The sequence below is a fragment of the Camelina sativa genome, chromosome 9, assembly GCF_000633955.1.
Source record: "Camelina sativa cultivar DH55 chromosome 9, Cs, whole genome shotgun sequence".
NCBI lineage: Eukaryota > Viridiplantae > Streptophyta > Magnoliopsida > Brassicales > Brassicaceae > Camelina > Camelina sativa.
Window position 1 is genome coordinate 30,422,799 of NC_025693.1, and position 24,651 is coordinate 30,447,449.

The 24,651-nt window shown below is 37.7% G+C and overlaps 3 protein-coding genes and 1 non-coding gene across 5 annotated transcripts; 2 read left to right on the plus strand and 2 right to left on the minus strand.

The window, feature by feature from the left end:
- On the minus strand, positions 1,657 to 5,279 carry LOC104713214 (probable LRR receptor-like serine/threonine-protein kinase At4g36180). The gene has a single exon (XM_010430287.2). It carries the CDS (start codon positions 5,254 to 5,256, stop codon positions 1,831 to 1,833), a length of 3,426 nt encoding a protein of 1,141 aa, XP_010428589.1. The 5' UTR covers positions 5,257 to 5,279; the 3' UTR covers positions 1,657 to 1,830.
- Positions 6,689 to 6,761, plus strand: TRNAE-CUC. Its single transcript has one exon. It is a non-coding gene; the product is annotated as a tRNA-Glu (tRNA).
- Positions 6,923 to 13,588, plus strand: LOC104713215 (5'-3' exoribonuclease 3). Of its 2 annotated transcripts, XM_010430288.2 has the most exons (23): positions 6,923 to 7,266; positions 7,409 to 7,511; positions 7,602 to 7,678; positions 7,908 to 8,099; positions 8,205 to 8,324; positions 8,463 to 8,525; positions 8,717 to 8,866; positions 8,974 to 9,138; positions 9,364 to 9,441; positions 9,550 to 9,636; positions 10,138 to 10,389; positions 10,508 to 10,603; positions 10,721 to 10,816; positions 10,902 to 10,972; positions 11,075 to 11,203; positions 11,300 to 11,376; positions 11,470 to 11,510; positions 11,594 to 11,668; positions 11,756 to 11,913; positions 12,051 to 12,155; positions 12,243 to 12,318; positions 12,463 to 12,620; positions 12,729 to 13,588. In XM_010430288.2, exons 1-23 carry the CDS (start codon positions 7,063 to 7,065, stop codon positions 13,288 to 13,290), a joined length of 3,135 nt encoding a protein of 1,044 aa, XP_010428590.1. In that variant the 5' UTR covers positions 6,923 to 7,062; the 3' UTR covers positions 13,291 to 13,588. The 2 variants fall into 2 exon arrangements, with proteins under 2 accessions (XP_010428590.1, XP_010428591.1); XM_010430289.2 differs by lacking the exons at positions 6,923 to 7,266; positions 7,409 to 7,511; positions 7,602 to 7,678 and having other exon boundaries at positions 8,017 to 8,099; positions 8,218 to 8,324.
- Positions 19,946 to 21,956, minus strand: LOC104713216. Its single transcript, XM_010430290.2, has 7 exons — positions 21,754 to 21,956; positions 21,416 to 21,539; positions 20,939 to 21,090; positions 20,720 to 20,829; positions 20,546 to 20,631; positions 20,339 to 20,443; positions 19,946 to 20,218 (listed from the first exon to the last, which is right to left on the minus strand). The coding sequence occupies exons 2-7, from the start codon at positions 21,523 to 21,525 to the stop codon at positions 20,191 to 20,193; spliced, it is 591 nt and encodes a 196-aa protein (XP_010428592.1). The 5' UTR covers positions 21,526 to 21,539; positions 21,754 to 21,956; the 3' UTR covers positions 19,946 to 20,190.

The following is a 24,651-nucleotide window of genomic DNA, read 5'->3' on the forward strand; positions in this document are numbered from 1 at the left end:
GGAATCTGTTTTGTTTAATCTCATGCATGTTATATTTTGCAGAGCGAATGCGCAACAGCCAAAGCTCTTTGTGGGAATGATTCTGATTCTCATCTTTGCGGAAGCGCTTGCACTGTATGGTCTCATTGTCGGTATCATCCTCTCATCTCGAGCTGGTCAGTCTAGAGCTGAGTGAAAGCAGCGGAGACTTATTATTATTATCATCATCTCTGATATGATAAGTTTTATGTAATGTTTCGCTTCTCCTTTTTGTGTGCATCTGAGTTCGGTTATATTATTGGAAACAAACTTGTGTGAAATCAGTTGACGTTGTACCAAAATCATTCAATTTTTTCATTTGCATCATAAAGTAATTGACGATATTTACGTACACAATGTGTTAGTTTCCCTCGGAATGAAAACTAATCCGCAATGATTATAGTAGCCAATAACTCTAATAATCAGTATATGTTGTTCAGAGTGTGAGATTTATAAACTCTGTTACATGAACTAAGTAGAATATTCGATTTTATTTTCAATAAATGAACACAGCATTGAAGGAATGACCGTTTTCACAGTAAATACAACTATCGTACCATTCGCGCTTCATACAAGAAAATAATGATGGTGGTTAAAATAATGGCAGTGGTGGGTTCAAGAGAACATGCCAACAACACAAGCACAGTCAAATAATAGCCATGACTCGTTATAAAGACAGCAGCAGGCAAAGAGAGAGGGCGATATGACACATTTAACAATCCGATGAGTCGTTGTCCACACAGCAACAACATTCATTAAACTCTCTCACACAAACTTACAACTCCCTCTGCATTTATTCTCCTTCCCTTCTTGATTACACCAGTCCCTTCTTCACGGCTACCATTCTTGATTTAATTATCTTCATGAACAACGTATTTTCGAAAATTTCATGGAAAATTAAATGTTGTCTCTATGGGCTTTGATTTAATACATAAAGTTTTTTTTTCTTTTTCTTTTGACAAAGGTTTATACTACTTAAAAGTTTATTCCTTAGGGTTTTATAAAGGAATCCAAAGACTATATAACAAGGCGGAGTTATCCATTGATATATACACCTACCAAACATTAGAAATTAAATAATTGAAAGAGAAGCAATAATAGTATATGAGTAAAAAAAGCCAAGAAAAAACAAGTACACAGGCTATGAACAGTGTAAAATCCGACGTGGCTTGGTTTCAGACAATTTAGGCTCTCTGCTTAAAAAGCTTTTCGTCCTCTGACGGCTTAACTTCACTATTCCCAAACACAAACACAAACACAAGAATCCAAGCAACGGCTACTTTCATCTCCCTAGGGAGAGACAACCACGTGTCACACACCCACTTGTCCAAACGTATTTGGCGGGAACTAAACAGAACCGAAGACAATGTTGAGACTTGAGAAGGAGAGAACCCCACATCTACTCTTAACCCACTGACCAATTCACGGAAAGCTGTCTGAAGAATACACGCAATGCTTACCAAACGGCGCCGTAGGGTCATACTATATCTTTTTTTTGGGGCAAAATTATACTATATCTTATTACTAATTTTGTATTGTTATAATTTTCAGGAACATGATATTTTTATTGAACGAGAATTCCGGGAAAAAACTGTTCGATAGTAACACAAGAGATGACACATTGAAGTATTGAACTGATTCGTCGTGGAAAATTCAATAGATTTGACGACTTGAAATCAGATTGTGGTACCCGTGACAAGTACAACACAAGAAAAGTCACGGAACAATAAAAGTCAACAATAAAAAGAAAATGAATTATCCACAAAGGAAAAAAAGAAAAAGAAATAGAATGATTAGAAAAATAAAGCGACATCAAGATGCGGCGTTGGCGGCTGGAGAAGTAGGTGAAGTAGGATCGGCGGACAAGGAAATCGCCGGACCGACTCTACACCCTTCAAGCATGAACACAACATCAGCCATTGATGGACGATCAACGACGTCTCCTCCGGTACACAACAACCCAACTTTGATCCCTAACAAGAACTCTTCCCACTCCGAACTTTCCGGGTCAAGCTCCAACAAACCCGGTTCCAGCAACTCAACGATCTGACCCTTTTGTAACTGTCTCTTCACCCATTTCACTATATCTTCATCCTCCGTGAACATCACTGCTTTTTTCCCCGTCAAGATCTCTAACAACACGATCCCAAAGCTGTACACGTCGCTCTCTTTACTTGCTTCCCCCGTTAATGATGCTTCGGGTGCAATGTAGCCTAAAGACCCGACCGGAGTGGATGAAGTTGACGGTTCTTCAGCGGGAGTCAGTGCAGTCAATCTATCTAACCCAAACTCTGACAAATGAGCTTCGAAATCTGCATCGAAGAGGACGTTTTGCGGTTTAAGATCGCCGTGAATGATTGATAAAGAATGCAAGAAGGAGAGTCCTCTAGCGATTCCAAGAGCGATGAGATGACGCATTGGCCAGTTCAAGACGTGTCCGTCTTGGTGTGATGCTTCTTGCAAAAGCGTGGAGAGGTTTCCGTTGGGCATGTAGTCGTAAACTAGAAGTCTTAGATCAGGCGGTCCGCAATAATATCCTCTCAAGACAGTGATGTTCTTGTGCTTCACTCTACCTAAAGCCTCTGCTTGGTTACGGAACGTTGCGTCGGTTATCGAAGCACCGTCCATGAGTCTCCGAACCGATAGAACCATCCCGTCTCTAAACGTTGCCTTGAAAATTAACCCGTACCTTCCTCGACTCAATACGTTTTCTTCGTCGAATTGTCTCGTGGCTTCTAAAGTTTCAGCTAATGTGATCTTGTTGTTGAACATCACAAGTTTAGGTCCACCATTGTTGTCTTCTCCTCTTGTCCCACCAGAACTAGCCTTGGATGTACGTGATGGAGTCCCTTTCTTGTCCCGAGTCAAACCCAATCTTAGTTTGTTCCGCCATTTCCATAAACTGAACACATAACCACAACAACAGAGTAACAACAACAAAGCTCCAGCCACTGCTAGCGTCACCAGTAAGATTAGCTTTCTCCTTCTTCGTCTCCTAACGTTTGGACATTCTATACCGAGCGGTTTACCGCAAAGTCTCGGGTTATTAACAAAGCCGGACGGATTAGGAAAACGCACAGCTAGAGCTGTTGGAATCTCCCCTTGTAAGCTGTTTCTTGATACGTTGAAGTAGCTCAGAGACTGAAGTCGAGAAAGACTTGATGGTATAGTGGAGTTCAATCTGTTGGAAGAAAGATCCAACGCGGTTAGGTTAACCAGTCTTGATAAAGATTCCGGTATTCGACCCGATAGAGAATTCGAATTAAGCAGGAGAGACTCTAGCGACGAATCTTTAGAAACCTGATCAGGAACACTCCCTGTTAAACTGTTGTGACCTAAATCAAGCTTCCTCAAACGAGACAATCTAGAAACATAAACCGGAATGTGACCATTTAACCGGTTCCAACCGAGTTCAAGAACCTCAAGACTAGAGCAATTACCAATCTCCGGCGGGATTGAACCAGAGATCCGATTGTGAGACAGGGAAAGCACTTGTACTGACTTGAGAAACCCATAGGTGGAAGGGATATGTCCGGTAAATGAATTGGAACTGAGGTTTAAGTACTTAAGACTAACCAAGCTGCTAAAACCTTCCGGTACGACGCCGTCGAACTCGTTGTTTCCAAGAGCAACCACATGAAGATCCGGTAAACCAAAGAGCTCGACTGGTAACTGACCGGAGATACTCTGTTTACTTAAATCCAAAACCCGAAGCTTCATTAATCCGCTAACACTAACCGGAATCCGACCCGTTAACCCGCATCCACTTAGGTTTAAAACACTCAAGCTCTTTAAGTCACCCACATTGGCCGGAATTTCACCGGAAAATCTATTGAAGCTGAGGTTAAGAACGCTAAGATTAGCTAGCTTCGTTATCTCCGACGGTATTGCTCCGGTAAGATGATTCTCGTTGAGACTCAACGTCTCGAGTCCGTGTAACGTAAGAAGATCCGATGGAATCCGACCCGAGAACCCGTTTCTTCCGAGAGATACCGTTGTCAGGCTCCGTAACTGACTAAAAAAACCCGGAATCTGACCCGAGAACTTGTTCCCTTCGAAATCAACGACACGCAATGATCTGCAGTTTCCGATACTCGTCGGGATTTCACCAATTAAAGAATTGTTAGCTACTCTAAGCTCCTGAAGCGCCGCCAAATTACCAATTTGACCCGGAAACCCGCCGGAGAAACCGTTTCGAGATAAATCCAAAACGATTAAAGAGGTCAAATCAGTCAACCACGCGGGAAAATCGCCATTAATGCGATTCTCGTGAACGTCGAGGATCTCTAAATTAGGGTTCACGCAAGACGGCGGTTTAGCTATCCCCGTGAAGTTATTAACTCCTAATTGAATGATCCGCATGGACGAATTGTAACCGTAATAGCCACATACAAGACTCGCCGGTACTGTTCCGGTTAATGAATTCTCCGATAATGAAATCACCTGGAGGTTTGGGATTTTTCCGAGAGTCGCAGGGATTAAACCGGTGAGGGAGTTTCCGGTTACGCTAAAGTGAATAAGCGACGAACAGTTTGATAATGCAGATGGTATTGTGCCTTGTAACTCGTTTGAGTCTAGCCATAGGTACTCTAGGTCTCGTAGTTGTCCCAATGTCGCCGGGATCTCACCGGAGAAACGGTTGTACGAGAGGTTGATGAGCTGGAGAGATGATTTCGCCGTGAAATTCGCCGGAATCTTGCCGGAGATTGCGTTGGAAGATAAATCGACGTAACGGAGACTCTTCGAAACCGTGACGCCGGAGATGTTTCCGGTGAGTGAGTTGTGAGCAGCGTTGAGTACTTGGAGGTTCCTGAGATTTAATATCTCCGGTGGGAAATCGCCGGAGAAGGAGTTGTAGTGGAGGTAAAGCGCTCTAAGGAAGACGCAGCGAGAGAGAGAGGAAGGAACGGCGCCGTTTATGTCGTTTGAGTGGAGACTGAGTTTACGGAGCTGAGTCAACTCACCGAGTCGAGGACTGAGGTGGCCTGAAAGGTGTAGGCGAGGGAGACGAAGCTCTCGTACACGGTTGGAGAAGCAGGAGACGCCGTGCCAGTCGCATGGAGCTGAGGGAGACGATTGGTTCCATGATTCGAGAGCGCCTAGAGGGTCGTGGAGAGAGAGTTTGAACGATGTGAGTGCTTGAATCTCTGATGAGACGGCGGAGGTGTGGTGGAATCTTGAGAAGAAGACGGTGGAGAAGAAGGTTAAGTGAAGGAAGAAAATGACCGTTGCGGCCATTAGAGAGGAGAAAGGATAGATCCTTTTTTTGCAGAGATGATATTTTTTAGTTGTTTCGTTGTTATAATATAAGAGAGGAGCGTAGTAGGGAGGGAGAGTGTAATAACGACATCGTTTTGGATTCCACTGTATAGAACTCTTGGGATTATGTGAATTTTTTTTTTTTTTTTTTTTTTTTTTTAAAAAAAAAAACTTTTCTATTAATATTAGTAATGATAATGGGCCTACCACTAATGGGCTCGGCCTTGGAACTAATTACAAAGGTGGAGAAAACGGGGTCGATGCCTTCGCCGGAAAAACGATTATGTGAATTTTTTGTTGTTCCCCAAAAAGCTAATTATATAAAGAAAGAAAATGTTTTTGTTGTACTTTAAACAAAACTTAACACATTTGTATCGATTGATAGAAAAATCTTACCTACATCTATGATAAAACAGAACCGAGATAAAGGTGCTGATAAAAGAGATGTTTTCCTACATTTAGATTAGTCCTGACCTCATGGTACTGTCATTCTCTCGAACTCACGTTTGAGCAAAGACACCGGCTTATCCTAAATTGGGAGTATATGTGATAAACTATAGTAAGAGATTATCTCACTAAGCATTAGACATATTGTCAAAAGTATAAGCATTATGACTTATAAGAAAATATCTTAGGTGGGTATGGTTTTTGTGTTCGTATACATGTGCGTGTATGACACAATATCTGCAATATGTTTGTAGCTACCAATGTTGTGACAAATGTTACGACCAACTCTGCATCTCTCACGGCCAGTTAAATCACGAATCGTACATAGTATTTATCACCAAGGTTGCATATTTACTTATTGAACAATTATGTAGTACTACTTTATAAGTGATTAGATTATGAATATTTTAGTTTCATTTTCAAAGCTTGTTAGTTTAAATACCGAGAAGCAATAGTTCATTTTTTTTGTTCATACCTTGTTCGGCAGATGGGTTAGTTAACTAACTAACTAGGTTCTTGGTTCACCCTATAATTTCCACAAACCCAAAGGGGCTTTTGTAATTGTTAAACAAATGAATGTTTTTTTTTTTCCTTTTCCGTTACATAAAAACCACTTTATTCAGTAGTGACACTGAGACTATGAGACATATAGATAATGTAGACAAATGCAACAAAAAAAAACAATAATGTAGACATATAGATTGTTAGAAAAATGTATTTTAATTATGCCACTGATTTCACAAAGATAATTTAAGATAAAATGATATTTCAATCCAAGAATCATAATTTCTGCCGTAATAGAGGGACCACAAGAACAAGACATAAAGCCGAAAGAGACTAGTTTAATCAAGTACACGAGTCTGATGTCCAAAAAAAAACAAGTACACGACGAGTCTGTGTGGACTAATTGTAGTCAACCTCTGTTAACATATTAGTAACATTTGCCAACGCTGTTAGTCACAAATCCGTTGTAGTCTAGCTGGTCAGGATACTCGGCTCTCACCCGAGAGACCCGGGTTCGAGTCCCGGCAACGGAGTTTTTTCGTTTTTGTTTTGTAGTGTCCAACATAATTGGGCTTGTTGAGTTGAGTTTTCTTAGGAAATAGAAAAGCCCCAAATCTTTTTTCCGGTTAAGGCCCAATTAGTTTTAGACTAATCCCGAATATCCGGTTTTGCTCTGTTCCAGAAAAGGAAAAAATCCAATTAATATGCACAAGTGACCTTACCCGCCGTCGGCAAACACCGTTGGTTTGATTCATTCATTCATACTCTCTGCTTAGGTCTCTCTGAGTTTTGTTATCCTTTTGTGGAGATTCATATCTTCGAGATCGTTGAAGGATGGGAGTACCGTCGTTTTACCGGTGGTTGGCCGAGAAGTATCCGCTGTTAGTGGCGGATGTTATCGAGGAAGAGCCTGTTGAAATCGAAGGCATCAAGATACCCGTTGATACTAGTAAACCTAACCCTAACAATCTCGAATACGATAATCTCTATCTCGACATGAACGGGATTATCCATCCTTGCTTCCACCCTGAAGATAGGGTAACGTTTCCTTCTCTCCTTCCTTCTTCATTGTTTTAATTTATTTGAGACGAGATTAGGGTTTTCAAATTTTGATACTGTAGCATTGATTTAGGAGTTACCCTTTAATTAAAGTAATGTCCTTTAATTTGTTTCATTGCAGCCATCTCCAACTACCTTTGAGGAGGTGTTTCAGTGTATGTTTGACTACATTGATAGGCTTTTCGTGATGGTACGGCCAAGGAAGTTGCTCTATATGGCTATTGGTTAGTATTCTTTTTATCGGGCAATATAAAGTATTAAGCTTTAAGCATACTCTTTCTTAAACTTTTGTGTATGTTTTGATTGGGTCTTAGATGGTGTTGCTCCAAGAGCTAAAATGAATCAACAGAGGTCTAGACGGTTTAGATCCGCTAAAGATGCTTCCGATGCTGTATGTTCTTTTTTATCCCCCCCATACTGGCATGGGGTTTCTACTGTGTAGTTTCCTCAGCCAGACAAAACTTCGTTTTCCTTTTGCTATTTTACTTTCATCTAGGCATGCTCCTGATGTTTGTTTTGTTCTTGATTCGTTTTACGTGCCTTTTTTTTCTTCTTTTAGATTCTGTTAACGAGTCTCCTTCCTTTTCAATGGAAATCTGTTGACATTGTTAATATTACAGGCTGCTGAAGAAGAACGTCTGCGAGAGGAGTTTGAGAGGGAGGGTAGAAGACTCCCTCCAAAAGTGGACTCTCAAGTGTTTGATTCTAATGTTATTACACCTGGAACTGAATTCATGGGTGTTCTATCTATAGCGCTGCAATATTATGTGCACCTTAGACTTAATCATGATGTTGGTTGGAAAAATATTAAGGTATTTGTGATGTTTATAGTTGTTGCTTCCCTATTAGTTCTTGACATTTTCTCAATCTTCACACAGTTTATGACTAATTTTGCACCTAATCGTTGAACTGCAAAGGTTATCCTTTCGGACGCAAATGTTCCAGGTGAAGGGGAGCATAAAATTATGTCATACATTCGGCTTCAAAGAAATCTTCCTGGTTTTGACCCAAACACTCGGCATTGCTTGTATGGACTGGTATGATTCTTCATTTTCTAATGTGTACTTGGACCAAAAACTATCCTGAGGTCTTGATTACTTATTTATTTGCTTGGCCTTCACTTTCTAGTGTGTTATTAACTAATGAGGCTCATTTTCACCTGCTTTCTTTTACAGGACGCTGACTTGATTATGTTGGGCTTGGCGACCCATGAAGTTCATTTTTCAATTCTTCGAGAGGTTTTTGATTTACTCTTCCACATGTTTTTGTATTCAAATTATGTGTTTAAGGGCTTTTTATATTTTCCTCATGAAATAATAACAAAAGTGGGTAGGAAAAACGGGGAGGAGACAACTGGAGTAAAATCTTCAAATTATATTGTTTTCCTGGGTAACTAAACTGAATTTCAAAATTTCATCCTATGATTTAGGTTGTCTATACTCCTGGACAGCAGGATAAATGCTTCTTGTGTGGTCAAATGGGCCATATGGCTGCAAATTGTGAAGGAAAAGCAAAGAAGAGGGCAGGAGAATTTGATGAGAAGGGCGTTGGAAATGATTTCGTCAAAAAGCCATATCAGGTTGAAATTCATGACTAAGTTCATAATAACAATCAGCAGGTTCTTGAGATACAGTCTTTATGTGTGATATTATTGTCAAGTCTAATGTCTTTAATTCTTTTTGTCAGTTCCTCCATATTTGGGTTCTTAGAGAATACCTGGAGCTTGAAATGAGGATTCCCAACCCTCCATTTGAGATTGATCTAGAGCGCATTGTTGATGATTTTATCTTCATATGTTTCTTTGTGGGCAATGATTTCTTACCACATATGCCGACATTGGAGATTCGAGAGGTTTGTGTTGCCTGGATTTGAATTTCGTTTTGAATTATCGGTGTAAAGAACCTTCAAGGGATACCTTAGTTTGAAAAGATACTTTAGAATTGGTGGTTATCGGTTCAATGTCTGAGGCATACGTCAATTCCGTTATTCTATCCTATGTTAAGAACTTGACATATCTTACATCACATTCTAAATTATCGTTTGATGAAACGTTGCTGTAATTCTTCATTTCTCCAGGGTGCTATCAACTTGCTTATGGCTGTTTACAAGAAGGAATTTCGGTCATTTGACGGCTATTTAACTGATGGATGCAAGGTGCTTATTCTCCATTGATATTGGACTAGTTTACTCAAATAATTCGTTTTCCAATTTACCCTTAGGTGACATGGTTTTGACTTCATCTTTTGATGTTATCCCCTCCAGCCAAATTTAAAGAGGGTGGAACAGTTTATTCAGGCTGTTGGATCGTACGAAGATAAGATATTTCAGAAGAGAGCGAGGTTGCATCAGGTTAGAAAACGTACTTCTTTTTGGCCTTATAGTGAGGCACATTACCTGAGTAGCTAATTATCTGCTATCGATATATCTGATATTATGTGACTAGCACACAGTTCCCTTTTCCCACTTGGTTGCATCATATTATTGTTATAAATTTTGAGTACTAGAGCTTGCAGAGATATTAATACTTCCCCAGAGTTTTGTTATATAATATATAATTGCATTTTCATGGAAACTGTATTGGGCTCCACGTATATTCTTAAGCTTCGTAGAGTGAATGTGAATCTTGTTTGCTTTGCAAGTATATCTATTGCTACATTGTGGTCATTTGGAAACCCTTGACCAATAAAACCTGCTGGAAACCTCTGCACATAAGTGATGACTCTGTAACTTGATCCATTTAAAGAAATTTACATGGTTCAACATTGTTTTTGTATCACGACAAGACATGTATATTACTAATCTTTCTGTAGTGATGTGTATTGATGGTTCTTCTTGCTCTGTTTATATTAGAGGCAAGCGGAAAGAGTAAAGCGAGATAAAGCTCAGACAAGAAGAATGGATGATGCAGCTCCGACAGTTCAACCAGATTCTCTTGTTCCAGTTGCACGATTTAGTGGTTCTCGACTTGCTTCGGCTCCTACACCGTCACCATTTCAGTCTAATGATGGCATGTCTGCTCCGCATCCAAAAGTTCGACGTTTATCTTCAGGATCCAGTGTTGGTGCTGCTATTGTTGACGTCGAGAACAGTCTCGAATCTGATGTATGCATTCCTTTCCTGGAGAGGCATTATGTGATTTTTAACTCCTTTGTCACTGTTTAGTTGAGAGTTGATGAACCTTATATATGCGAGCAATTATTAATTTATCTACTTATTTCAGGAACACGAGAACAAAGAGGAGCTAAAGACAAAACTCAAGGAGTTAATTCGTGAGAAATCAGATGCTTTCAACTCGGATACTACTGAAGAGGACAAGGTTCTTTCTAATTAGATTTATAGTTTAAATTAGAAATTTCTTTATTTTTCCAGTTACCCTTTGACTGTCAATCTTTGGGTCTCCCTTCATTCCTGAAAATGGTTTTCATTTGCATAGGTGAAACTAGGGGAACCTGGATGGAGAGAAAGATATTATGAAGAGAAGTTCTCAGTAGTAACCCCTGAAGAAATGGAAAGAGTGCGGAAGGATGTTGTAAGTTTGAGAATGATATATAATTTAAGTTTTGGTTCCACTTCTGGAAAGGTCCTTCTAATTTGTGAAACATTCTTTTGTACAGGTTTTGAAGTATACAGAAGGCCTTTGTTGGGTCATGCATTATTACATGGAAGGTGTTTGCTCATGGCAGTGGTGCGTTTAGACACTATATTTGCTTGTTAGATTCCTAGGTGTTTATTGACTGTGGAAGGTTATAGATTTCACTCCTGATATAATTGTACTTTACTGTTACAGGTTTTATCCTTATCATTATGCACCATTTGCTTCTGATCTGAGGGATTTGGGAGAGCTGGATATTAAGTTTGAGTTAGGAACTCCCTTTAAGCCTTTCAATCAACTTCTTGGGGTGTTCCCAGCAGCAAGGTATACCTTGGGCATTAATGCTTTTTCTCTATCTTTTCTACATTATTGTTTCCTCTCTATGGTATATCTATAATCGTTACTTTATTTGGTGGTCAGTGCGCATGCACTTCCAGAGCGCTACAGGACCTTGATGACTGATCCCACCTCTCCTATCATTGATTTTTACCCAACTGGTAGTGCTTCCTTTCCTTGTGAAGATTCCATCTTTTTCTGAGTATTAATTGTTGTTACAAATTATATCGACAACGCTTTCTGTTCTTTTTTAGATTTTGAGGTCGACATGAATGGAAAGCGATTTTCGTGGCAGGTAGCCATTGTTTTTCTTTATCGCTTACTTATGTATTGGAAACACAATCACTTCTTTTGACGCATTTTTTTTTTTCATCAAAGGGAATTGCTAAGCTGCCTTTCATTGATGAAAAGCGCCTACTAGAAGCTGTTTCCGAAGTGGAATTTACATTGACGGTAAGCTGCCCTATACGTCTTTCCTTCACATCAAAATGTGTGCTTCCAAAAAGATGGATTTTAAAGTGCTCTCTCTTTAATCTGTAGGATGAAGAGAGGCGTAGAAACAGCAGGATGTGTGATATGCTTTTCATAGCAACGTCTCATCGCCTGGCTGAACTCATCTTTTCACTTGACAACCACTGTCGGCAATTAAGTGACAGGGAGAGAGTAGACTATAAGGTTAAGATCAAACCTGAGCTCAGGTTTGTAGAACATACCTCATTTTTTATGTTTTATGACTTCATGATGGATGAGTATGAAGTAAGTTGGTCAGTTGGATATCTCACTAAGGCCAACAAATACCAAGTCGTTTTCCTGATGTTCTTAGAACTACTTGCAGTGATGGTATGAATGGCTACTTGACTCCGTGTTCAGGGGAGACTCACCCGCCAGTATTCAGGTCCCCAATGGAGGGTATGGAGGACATCTTGACCAACCAAGTCATGTGAGATCACAGACCTAATTTCAAGATGTTCAAAGCTTAAATTGATTAAAGATGCGATACTGATTTTTTTTTTTCATTGCTTCTCAGATGTTGCATTTACAGGCTTCCAGATACACATGAACATATAACCAGGCCTCCTCCTGGTGTCATCTTCCCTGAGAAGGTAAGTGATAACATTTTGTCTTATCTGTGACTTTTATGGACTTTTGAATATTTTAGCTCATTGGCTAAGAAACTTATTATGAGTGACCTCTGTGGGTAAATCTTATTGGTAGCTTAAGTTGGTTGTTTTCTCCCGTCTGTTCAGATTGTGGACGTAGGAGACTTAAAACCCCCACCTGCTCTGTGGCACGAGGAAAATGGAAGGAGACCGATGCATAATAATCATGGGATGCATAATAATCATGGGCATCATAATAATCACGGGATGCAGAATAATCATGGGATGCATAATAATCAGGGGAGGTAATAAAATCAATCAAACCAAGTAAAAAAAGAAGGCCTGTGTTATGAAATAGTTTGAATTCGTAGTGTTGAATATTAAAATTGCTATTTTCTTTTTCAATTCTGTAGGCAAAACCCACCTGGAAGTGTATCTGGGAGGCATCTGGGAGATGCAGCACATCGTCTTGTCTCCAACAGCTTACAGATAGGAACAGACCGACATGGATATCAGACACCAGCAGATGTACATGCTCAGCATCCTCCTGGTTACGGCTACAATACTCCGCAGTATGTTCCACCAATTCCTTACCAACATGGTGGTTATATGGCTCCACCTGGCGTGCAAGGTTATGCTCAGCCGCCTCCTTACCAAAGTCGAGGTGGGTACCAACCTCGTGGACCCAGTGGGAGATTCCCATCAGAGCCTTACCAGAGCCAATCACGGGGTGGTCACCATGACACTAGAGGAGGAGGGTATTCTGGTAATCATCATAATCAACAACAACAACAATGGCATGGTCAAGGCGGGTCCGAACATAATAACTCACGAGGGTATGGTGATCAGCATCATCATCAACAAGGTGGTGACCGCGACCGCAGAGGAGGAGGAAGAGGAAGAGGGAGAGGAAGTCATCATCATGATCAAGGCGGGAATTCGTTTTCCGCTTTGCGTCCTAGACATCGATATTAAGCAAAATGGTACTACTCTTGACTCTGTCCTAACCGTATCAACCATCAGGTGTAGTCAGATGAACTCGTTTCATACGTTTATTTGTAAACGGTTTGTTGTATCATTAGAATTGGGCGGCTCTTCTTGGTGTTTGCTTAATGGGAATAAGAGCAGCTGGGAAACTATAGGTTACATTAGTTTTGCATACCCTTTACAACATTTTTATTTATTTATCATTTGGTGTATCAGTTATATACAGACGCTTTGTTTGTATTGTTTGTTTTTAAACGATTGGTTGATTCGGTTCAACTTTAACACATCAGCTGCTTCTTTACTGCTTTGGTATTCAAACAATTCCTCTTATTAGTACGTGATTACGGGAGATTTAAGTTATAGAAAAGATCCATAACAATAACAGGCACAAGCTACGTTACACGTTCTTCAGATTTACTTCTCTTTTCTTTTTTTCTTTTTTTTCGTTTTTCCTTCTCCAGTGAGATTAAGTAGAGCAAATCACGTCGAGTTATGAGTCAAGTTGTGCCAACTATTTTCTCACAAGTTGGAAAAATTAAGTTGATGTGAGAATGCGGATGCGAGGATGAGATGTGGATAGGTCTTGTAACGTAAATGTGGGTACGTTAAGTTTGACGACGTTTTGACATATCCGATTGGGTTAAAAAGAGCATATAATTTTAATTAGTTGTCACAGGGTTAAATACGTACGGAGAGAGCTATAGATGTAGGGGGTGTAAAAATGGTTTACCCAACTTCTGTCTCCTTTATAAAGTAAAAATTAAAATATATATCGACGGTTGCATGTTCCCATGATATGAATATGGGATTTTTATTAGTTATGCCATTTTTGTTCAAAAATTTCTCCCAAATGCCACTTTTTTCTTTTGTCGCCAAAAATGCCATTTTTGTGGAGTAAGCATAAATTGAAAAGACAAAAATGCCCTCTCATTTAGAAAGAAGGATGTTCTTGCATTAAATATGGCCAACATTGAATTCCTCCTGCATTAATTGTGTTAAAAGATTATTTCTATTAATTATGCAGATGTTCGGGAGAGTGTGTCTCATGGGTGAATGGACATGTTCAGATATTGGGATGGGGAAGTTTTCTGTCCGTCATGAGCAAATGGCAAGATTTTTGTCAATCGACAAAGATACAACGTTTGTGGGGTTGGAGGCTAAAATTGCAGAGGTTTTGGGTGTCAAAGAAGAGGAAAACAACATGGAGTTAAGCTTTTGGCACCCAGGAGACATGATTGTCTTTACACAAGGTAAGATGCCCCCAGTTTCAGTAGACAGTGATGTTGAGTTTCAACAGTTTAAAGTGAAGAATGAAGAGTGTGGTGGACTGTATTTGTATGTTTCACTGAAGAAGAAGAAAACATCGACCATCGAGGAAGGACATAATATTGTGTCCACCGATACTGAAAGAAACACGACTGGGATGTTGGTAGACACAGATGGACAAGACGATTTGTCATATGGTGGAGATCATTTCTTGTCTACTGACTGTGGACATAATGGGGAAGCGAATGGGTTGTCTACCCTAGCAGTTGATAACAATGTCTATCGGTTTTATTATGTCTATCGGAATTGTAATGTCTATTGACTTTGTAATGTCTATCGGTTTTATTATGTCTATCATGATTGTAAGTTCCTCGATTTTATTTATATTGACTTTGTTTCGTTTTTTTGGTCGATCCTAACTATAATGTCTATCGGATTAGAATGTCTACCACCATTAAATTGTGTAAAGAATGTCTATCGGATTAGAATGTCTACCACCATTAACTTGTGTAAATTGGCTATGGTCATATTGTAATAGAGAGATGACAATAAGATAGACAAAAAACACTACATTAGTTGTACAACCATATTAAAAGGTAGACACAAAAAACATGAATACATGTCCATCGAGTAGGATAGTGGTAGAAGAAAGGATAGACAAAAACAGCATAAATACAATTTCCACCGCATAGGACAAACATACGCTTGGCGGTGGACAAAAAACAACAGAAATACATGTCTACCACATGGGATGGACCAACTAGGAAAGATGATACGTCTATCAGTATCCAAATTTCATAATGCAAAACCCAAGTGCAAGAAGAAGAACTAGGAGGCTAATAAAAGTGTACAATACGCCTACTGTGTGACTTATGGCTGGTCCATCAGAGAGTGGACATCTACCTTGTTTGTCTGATCTGGTCCACCATGGCATCATCATTGTCAGTGAGTTCCCCAACAACATTACTATAGTAACGAGAAATGAATATGTTAGTTAATCGATAGACAAATGGGTTTTGAATAACAATTTTCACAATCAACAATGGATGACCAAACATATATGAATATGTAAATGGGGACATGGTTGCGATGGACATGAATCATGCCTATTTAGTCTATTACACCCAAAACGAAGACATAAATAGGCATAAATGGGGGTGGACATACCTTGGCTGTTGTAACTGGTCCACCTGATGTATTACAGCTTTTGTGCTTTCATGGTCAACAGACCTGCATTAGGGACAAACTTGTCAACAGTGGACACCTACTGCATCCATTGAATGTTGAAACTGAGGAAACTACAGTTCAACAGACCTTGACTGCTGAAACTTGTCCTGCGGAGGGAGAACATACCCAGTTCCTGTGTGGTCATCAGACCTGCATTGGAGACATAATAATGGGGAAAATAAATATTTCCTGTATTGAATTTGGTATATTAAGACATAATAATGAGCGATATAAATAAATTCGGTGGACAAGTACATGGGGTTAATATTGTGGTCCATCTACTGAGATAACCTACACAGTGGACAAATATATATGTTAGACATGGAAAAGTAAATATAATCAAATTTATTTGAAGAAAATTAATGGTAGACAAGAACCTCTCCTGGTGGATGTCGTCCACCTCCCCAGATAACATGCACAGCAGGTAACTTGTAAGTTACCAAAGACGGAGTGACCAAAAAAGTAATGGTAGACCAAAACCTTTCCTGAAGGATGTCTATCAGACAATAAGTGTTCTATCGTCATATAAAAAATATAGCATGGACAAAAATTTCAGATCTTGTAACTGGTCTATCGAGAAAAAGTAGTCTATCAAATAACATTTGGTCTATCCTCATATAAAAAAAACTGGATGGACAAAGATTTTGGAACTATTAACTGGTCTATCAGATCGGTTTCCATGGTCTGTTTAACAACTATTTTCGTTAGAAACAGATAAAATTCCTAACACGGAAGACGATTTAAGCAGCTTTGAAGCTAGTTCAAAACAAATAAACTAATTCACCTGGGAGACGGCCCTTGGCTTTCCCTCACTTAGAATCTCCGCATCTGACTCTACACTGAAATGAGAAAGACAAAAGGATAGGGCTTTCGGATTTCTTCGAAAAACATAAAAGAACGCGAAGAAGAAGAAGAAACAAAGAAGTCGGACGGACTGTTCAGGCGGATGTGCGGCGAAGAAGAAGAAACAAAGAAGAAGATGATAAGACAAGAGAGAGAAGAAGAAACGAAGATTTCTGAGAAGAAAAGAAGAAACGATTTGCAGTTTACGATGCAATTAAATGGTTTTACAATTATATTTTAATTAAAATTCTTTAATTTGAGAGATAGATTGATGAAGGATATAAGGGTCTTCATACAATGTGTGTGTGGCAGGCGGGAGAAAAAGATATTAAAAATGGCATTTCATAAAATCTTTGTTACTGTTCATGGCAGAATCAACAATTTTCTCGATGAATTGATGTATAAGGATTCATAAGTCGGTGTGAAATAAAGTACTTTTATTTTATTTTAGTTGAGATAACACTTGGAAAAAATATATAAGTAGCCCGTTTAATAAGATTGACAAAAAACACACGACAACAATCCGGACAAATTTAACACGCTGTTTTGTTACATTGAGGGCAATGAGTGAGAACTGTCTCGTCGTTTGAGCAAAGAGGAAAGAAACAATGCTTGTGAAAAACATGACGACAACTTAGCGCAATGCTATTACCGTGGGTCATGTCCTGATGATGACACAAGGTACATTCTACGATGTCAATCGGAACGGTGCATTCTCGGATGTCATTGTCAACTGGTGTGCCGCGTCGTCCTGGAGGATGCCGACGCCATCCAGCATCTTCACTCATAATGGAGAGGTCGCCGAAAGCTTCAACAGCGGTGAGCTCAAACACTTGTGGTGCTCTTCCTTGTGACCAGAGACCCTGAGACTCAACATATTGGCAGATATGCTCCGCTAGATTCTCCGAATTCCAATCTGGGTATTGATTCCTATACTCTCGGATATCGTCGTCGTCGTCAGCATTATCTGTATTCGCAAGACTTGTCATAATAGCATCATAGAGATCTGCCCTAGAACCAGGTATCTCAAATCTTATTCGAGTATTGCCCGTTATTTTCTTCACTTCCCTCTGCCTCATTAGAGAGTCCGGGCCTATGATCGGGTCTCTACAAAACACCACCTTTCAAAACGAAGCGGGTAAAACTCCACAATCTTGGTATGCTCCATGGTATGCGCCATCCACTCGTCCTCATTGATGTTGGTATCATCATCGCAGCGGCGGTCCATGTTGATCCGTTGATGTTAGAGCAGTAATCTCAGTGTAAACCGAGAGCCGAAAATCGAAAGATTAGAGAGGAGATATGATCGGGAGTGAGAGAGAGAGGTTGGTTTGGATCTCGAAATCGATTAGGGTTTCGAATGAGAAGTGTGAGAGGATAATATATATATATATAGAGAGAGTCTAGGGTTAGGTTGAAAGCTCCTCTATAACGGGCTTCTTTTTTAATGGGTCCTAACTTTTTTTTCGTTTTTGCAAAATCTTAGTCCAGTTCTTCCCGGCTGTGTTGTTTACACTGTACTTACTTTGGTCCATTTACTTTGTACTTACCTAAGTCAAAAACAAGCGGCAAGATCATAGGCATTGTATCTCCATGGCAGGGTTGGGCCCGACGCTGCGAGTGACTATGCATACACTGCCGCATCCGCCGCACCTGCACTCGTACCTTCGAGGGTCTACATCCCAATGCACTGTGGCAACGTGATCCACAGTCTGGCCCTGAGGAATGACCCGAGTGGTAGTTCTCTGATAAAGGCAGTCCGAAAGCACAAGAACCTTCACCTCCGGATCACACAAACACTGGTAATGGAAGCCTACTCTCCAGAGAGTCTAGATGAATCCCAAGAACGACAATGAATTAGCAGCTCCTCTAAATCAAATCAAATCAAATCAAATCAAATTAGAAAAATTGAACTGGGATCCATAAGAAATAAATCAAATCAAAGCAGAGACTGAGACTAACCCTTGTCTACAAGTTAAATCCACTGGTAGGGTTTGCAACCTGCCCTTGTAGCGAGCCTGACTGCCGCGTCTGCATTGGTACCGGATGAGGACATTCAAATCATCCCACGATGCGTTCACTTCAGGGATTAAGTCTGGGTTGTGAGGTTGAAGGCGGAGGAAAATCTGTCCGAATCTACGAGCACGAACATGCACGGTCATGGGAAGACAGGTGCATTTAAAAATCACTGTCACCATATATCCCATCGATGTGAGGTGCACAAACGACAGAGAATGATGAGCTGGTGGTACAGCCTTAGCCGATGATGTGGTAGCGGAAGCATCAGCATCATCAGCATCTTCAGCCCTCTATTCATCATCGTCATCTTCAACTTCCTCTTCAGAAAATGATGCTGACGGTGCATAATTAGAACGCTGACGAGTTATTATAATTATGGAAATTACCTTGACAAAATTAATATTATCTTCTCAACCAAATATTATTATTTGGATAAAACTTTTTTAAAATATCTTCTAAGTCATGAAATCAATAATTTTATAAATATATTGCATAATTAAGTTCAATGAATATTTATAATTATTACATCAATGATTTTTTAAAACAAAATAATATTATTTGGATAAAACAATTACAAAAAAACTTTTCTTAACACACTAAATCAATGATTTATCAACCTATTGCATAATTAATTACAAAAACATTTCTTAATCAAAACACATAGTCAATAATTTTTTTTTTGTCAACAACTTTATTTAATCAGCTTAAATAAGCCAATGTGAAGGAACATTGTTTACATACCGCTTTTGTTAATAATTTCTGATACTTTTGATACCATTTATCAACTAATTAAGAAATATTCTTTTGATTTTTCTTTAAAAATCATTGATGTAATAACTAATAAGAGTGGTAATTAAGAAATATTTTTTGAAATCAATTATGCAATATGTTTAAAAAATCATCGATTAATTTTTAAAAATACTTTGTGAATTTTTTTGCAAATAACGTTATTTAGTTTTAAAATATTTATTTTGTTAAGGTCTCAAAAGCCGATTAATAACATCATTTTAGAGAAAAAATGGTAAAACCGTAATCGGGGATAATGGAAGACGGCACCTCTCACACTTGAAAGCCAACGTAATATAAACGTTCTTAACATGTTAATTACAGTAGGAGATCTAGGTATACGAGCAGCCGCAATATTCTCAAAACATAATTCTGTTTCTCATAATAATAATCTTAGCTTATGTATATTAATTATGATGATTTTAACTATATATACAGGATAAACTAATAATTGTTAGAACCGGAACCGGAAGTAGCAAAGCTTGAACATCACAGCTGCTCCTTGGAAGTCAAGAGCTTGTTATAATAACTTACAAGCCCATATCATGGTTTCATAAATTACTGTCATAACATTTTGATTAAAACGAACATTCATATTCATAAATGAAAGGTTGAACAAAAGGACATTAGCTTAATGATAAATAAGTGCATTAACATCATAGGATTTTGATACAACAAAAATTCAGCATCGCTGCTTCTCTTCATTTCAAGCTTTCTACTCTTCTGTGTTGTATTTTCATATTTCCTTCAGGCCAGTTTCCTCCTTTTATGATCCCTGACAAAAAAAAAAAAAAAAAAAAAAAAAAAAAAAANGAAAAAAAAAAGAGTTTTCTTATTAAAAGATGATGACGAGAGAGTTCAGTTAACTAAAGGGAGTGTATAGATTTAACTATACCTATCTGTATGCAAAGCTTCTTCAGAGTGCTTTTCGAGCCACTTAACGCATCCTGTGTTTTCCGGAATTAGAGATCCAGCTATATGCATTACCTCTTCATCAAAACTGCAGAATCATTTCGAATTCAAAATTACCTAGGATTCAATATCACAACTTTGATTTGAAAAAATCAGTAGAACAGAGAAACTAAAACTTTGTTTATTATACCTTTGGACTTGAAGGCGTAACATGGTTCCAAGCTTTAGTACATGCCGTTTATGCGATCTGCTCACAAAAGAACCTTCACCATCTCTCTGAACATAGCAAATGGTATAATCAGTTTTAACAAGTTGGATGAAAGGAATAAGTACACTCAAAACCTGTAAAATCAGTTATACATACCACTCTATACTTGAACTCTTCACGGATGTCAACATCCGTTACAACTGCAGCAGAGAAACCAAGAACAATAAGATGGATTGACTCTGCAGAAATCTTCACAATCTCCCCTTCTGCATAAGAAAACAATTAAAGATATTAACCAACCATTATTGCTTCAAAGTTCAAACACATTAGATCAACAAAAGTAAGGATGCAAAAAGTTTGAATGAGATTCTTTACCTACAAGACTATTGGGCTTAGGATCAAAAAGGAGTAATCTAGTGTTAACTCTGACACCAAAGTAGGGATGAAGTCCCGAAAGGATTTTAGCTTGTTTGCTTTTCACACTAGCATCATAAGCCAATAGCACACCATCAAAGCTTTCATTATACCTTCAGAACAAACATTGAAACACAAATTTTATCAGAACAAAAAAAATAACAAAGTACCATCAACAACAAACATTGCATCAAGAAAGCAAATTCAATCAAACGCTCTTATCAAGAATGAAACTAATCTCACCAAGAAACAAAAAAAGATGTGCTAAAAACCTAAAGTAACGAATTTGGTTCTTTCCAACATGTAAAATGAATCAATTAGCAACAACAGTAAGTAATGAACCTACAAAGTTGAGAATCACAACCTAAAAACCCAAAATTTAATCTAAAAGATGAAAACTTTAAGAAACTAAAAAGGTGAGAAGTAAAGAGAACGAACTGGAAAAGAAGAGAACTGAGCTCGCGACAAATAGCTTGGAAAACGTTTCTGCTCTTCGAAGGATGAATGTAAACCATCAACTCTGCTTCTGATAGCTTTAACCCCTCCATTGAAGATCCAATACCTGTTGATTTTTTTTATATATATTTGCTTTCAGTTCTCAGAATTTATAAAAATCAAATCTTTATACAGCAGCAGGAACAAATTTCAAAGAAGGCGGTTTTTTTTGAGCTCGGTACTAAGATGAGATTAGGCTTTCAACGAAACTAAACTAAAAACTAAGACTTGATGAAACGTTAAGCTCAATGAAATCGAATTTAACAACACAGAAATTGAACCTGAGAGAGACGGAACTGTAAACCGGGATACTGCCGACAATTTGTAATTCTGAGCAGAGCAGAGGCGAAACGATACACTGAAGAAGAAGAAGAAGAAGAAGAAGAAGCCTTCGTCTCGTCGTCTAAAGGGGAGGGATGCTCTAGGGTTTTTTGCTTTTAGTTTCACGCCGGCCGCGAGACAACAAAAAGGGTTTATGTTCAAAACCCAAATAAAAACCGAAACCCAGTTCGTTGATTTAACCTGAATTTTCCGGTTTAAAATTCTAACCGGACTTTTTCATACCATTTTGCAATTTTCCAGAAAAATATGCTGCCAAAGAAAAATACTACTAGTAAATATAAAAAGATAATGTGTAACTAATATTAAGTTGAAGTTGAGCAAAAAAAAAAAAACTATTTTTTGGGTTCCAATTTTCCCTTTCGTTCTAACGGTCTGTTAACGGTGTGAACAACGCTGTTACTTTTTTTGAAACAATTATTAACTTATTAATATATTTATCAGAAAAGTACATGAACTTTTTTCTAATTGCCACAAACATACACATATTTACATTTCATATTTCCTTTCTGTCCGTTCTCTTGAACCATATTTAGTTTTCACTATTTTTATAAAACAATTTTTTTAGGGAGATTTGCTACAATAATCTACAATTTATTAGAAACAACTAAAATAACCTATCAAGATTTTAAAATATTTGTATAGCATATTTTTACCATATTACCCTTGCATATATTACTCATTTTTCTTCTTAACTACATAAATATTGTAAAAATCACATATACAATACTAAATATTCAGAAAATTATTTAAAAACAAAATTTTAAAAAGGAAATAATGGAAAAACGAAAATTAATAAAGGAAATCATTTAATAAGGAACTCAAATGAAAAATGAAATATTTTTTAAATAAAAATCTTCAAAAAGTTTTAGTAATTTTTTATAGACTTCAAAAATATAATTTAACAGATTTATAGGTCTGCATAGTTCTATAAACTTTGGTTAAGTCTTCGTATTTTTGGTAGACTTCAAAAATATATTAGTTAGACTTATAATTACTCTGCGAAGAATCATAGACTTTAGTAAAGTCTTCGGATTTTTGGTAGACTTCAAAAATATATTAAGCAGACTTATAGTTATTCTGCGGAGATTCATATACTTCGATAAAGTCTTCACATTTTTGGTAGACTTCAAAAATATATTAAGCAGATTTATAGCTAGTCTACGGAGTAATCTAGACTTTAGTTAAGTCTTCGCATTTTTATTAGACTTCAAAAATATATTAAGCAGATTTATAGCTAGTCTACGGAGTAATCTAGACTTTAGTTAAGTCTTCGCATTTTTATTAGATTTCAAAAATATATTAAGTAAACTTATAGCTAATCTGCGAAGTAAATCTAGATTTTTGTTAAGTCTTCGTATTTTTGGTAGACTTCAAAAATATATTAAGTAGACTTATAGCTAATCTGCGAAGTAAATCTAGACTTTTGTTAAGTCTTCGTATTTTCGGTAGACTTCAAAAATATATTTTGTTGACTTATAGCTAATCTGTGGAGTAAATCTAGACTTTTGTTAAGTCTTCGTATTTTTGGTAGACTTCAATAATATATCAAGCAGACTTATAGCTCTGCGAAGTTCTATAGACTTTTGGTTAAATCTTCGTATTTTCGGTAAACTTTAAAATTATATTAAGCAGACTTATAGATAGTCTGCGGAGTAATCTAGACTTTAATTAAGTCTTCGCATTTTCAGTAGACTTCAAAAATATATTAAGTAAACTTATAGCTAATCTGCAGAGTAAATCTAGATTTTTGTTAATTCTTCATATTTTCGGTAGACTTCAAAAATATAATTCAACCCAGAAATTCAATAAACTTGAACAACTAAAACTAATCAAAAAGAAAAAGACGTAAGAGATCTTATATTGTGGAGAATGAAAATAGTCGATTCAAGGTTAATTCTATTATATTAGGTTTAAAACAATTAATATATTTCCATAAATATTTAGATATTGAAATTTAATTTTAATAATTTTATGAACCATATATATTTGTCATTTGAAAAAAAAAAGGTAAAGGACATTTTTGGTATTATGAAAATTATTACACAAAAAGTGAGTTAGTCTGACAAAAAAAATAAAAAGAGGTTAGCCTGGCTAATCATTAAAAAAAGTGGGTTACCATGGGTAATTCTCTCTTTTTTTTTAACACTTAAAAACTTTTATTGATGATTAAGTGTAGTCATGATACAGAACAGAGTTTAGAAATCTAGGACTGTAAAAAATGATAGGAGTATTTGATGATCGAGATGATTTTGCTAGTGTATCTGCGCATTTGTTGTTGTTCCTCGAGGTCCATCCAAATTTTACTATCTCAAACTTCTTTATCCAAGATTGGATATTCCAACATCCAGTTGTGTATTGCAAAGTTTAAAGTCTTTCCCTGTAGGATTGCCGTAGCTTCTTTGTTGTTTCCTTCCATATGAATCTTTGTGTAGCCTTTTGCTGAAGCATGTTGCCGTAGCATGTTGCATATATGGCTGTTTGGAGTTCACTTTCTAAAGGCGAGTTAGTGCATTGTCCTTCAGCTTGGCCTGAACTTTCATAAAAACCATTAGCATCTCTAAAGAGCCAACCAGATTGTGCTTTGATTGTGGTGTTCAAGAAAGATCCATCATAATTGCATTTTATCCATCCTCGATTAGGTTTTGACCAGTGAGTCCTTGTTGGAGGTGGTGTATTGGAAACTGCCTGAAATGAGTGAAAATTGTTTGCAACAGCCATGGCATCGAGCCATTCCTTTGCATCTCTTTGTGCTTGTCGTACACATATGTTCCAAGGTATGTGTTTTTGTTGATATACTAAGATATTCCTACATTTCCAAATTCTCCATAAAGTCCAAA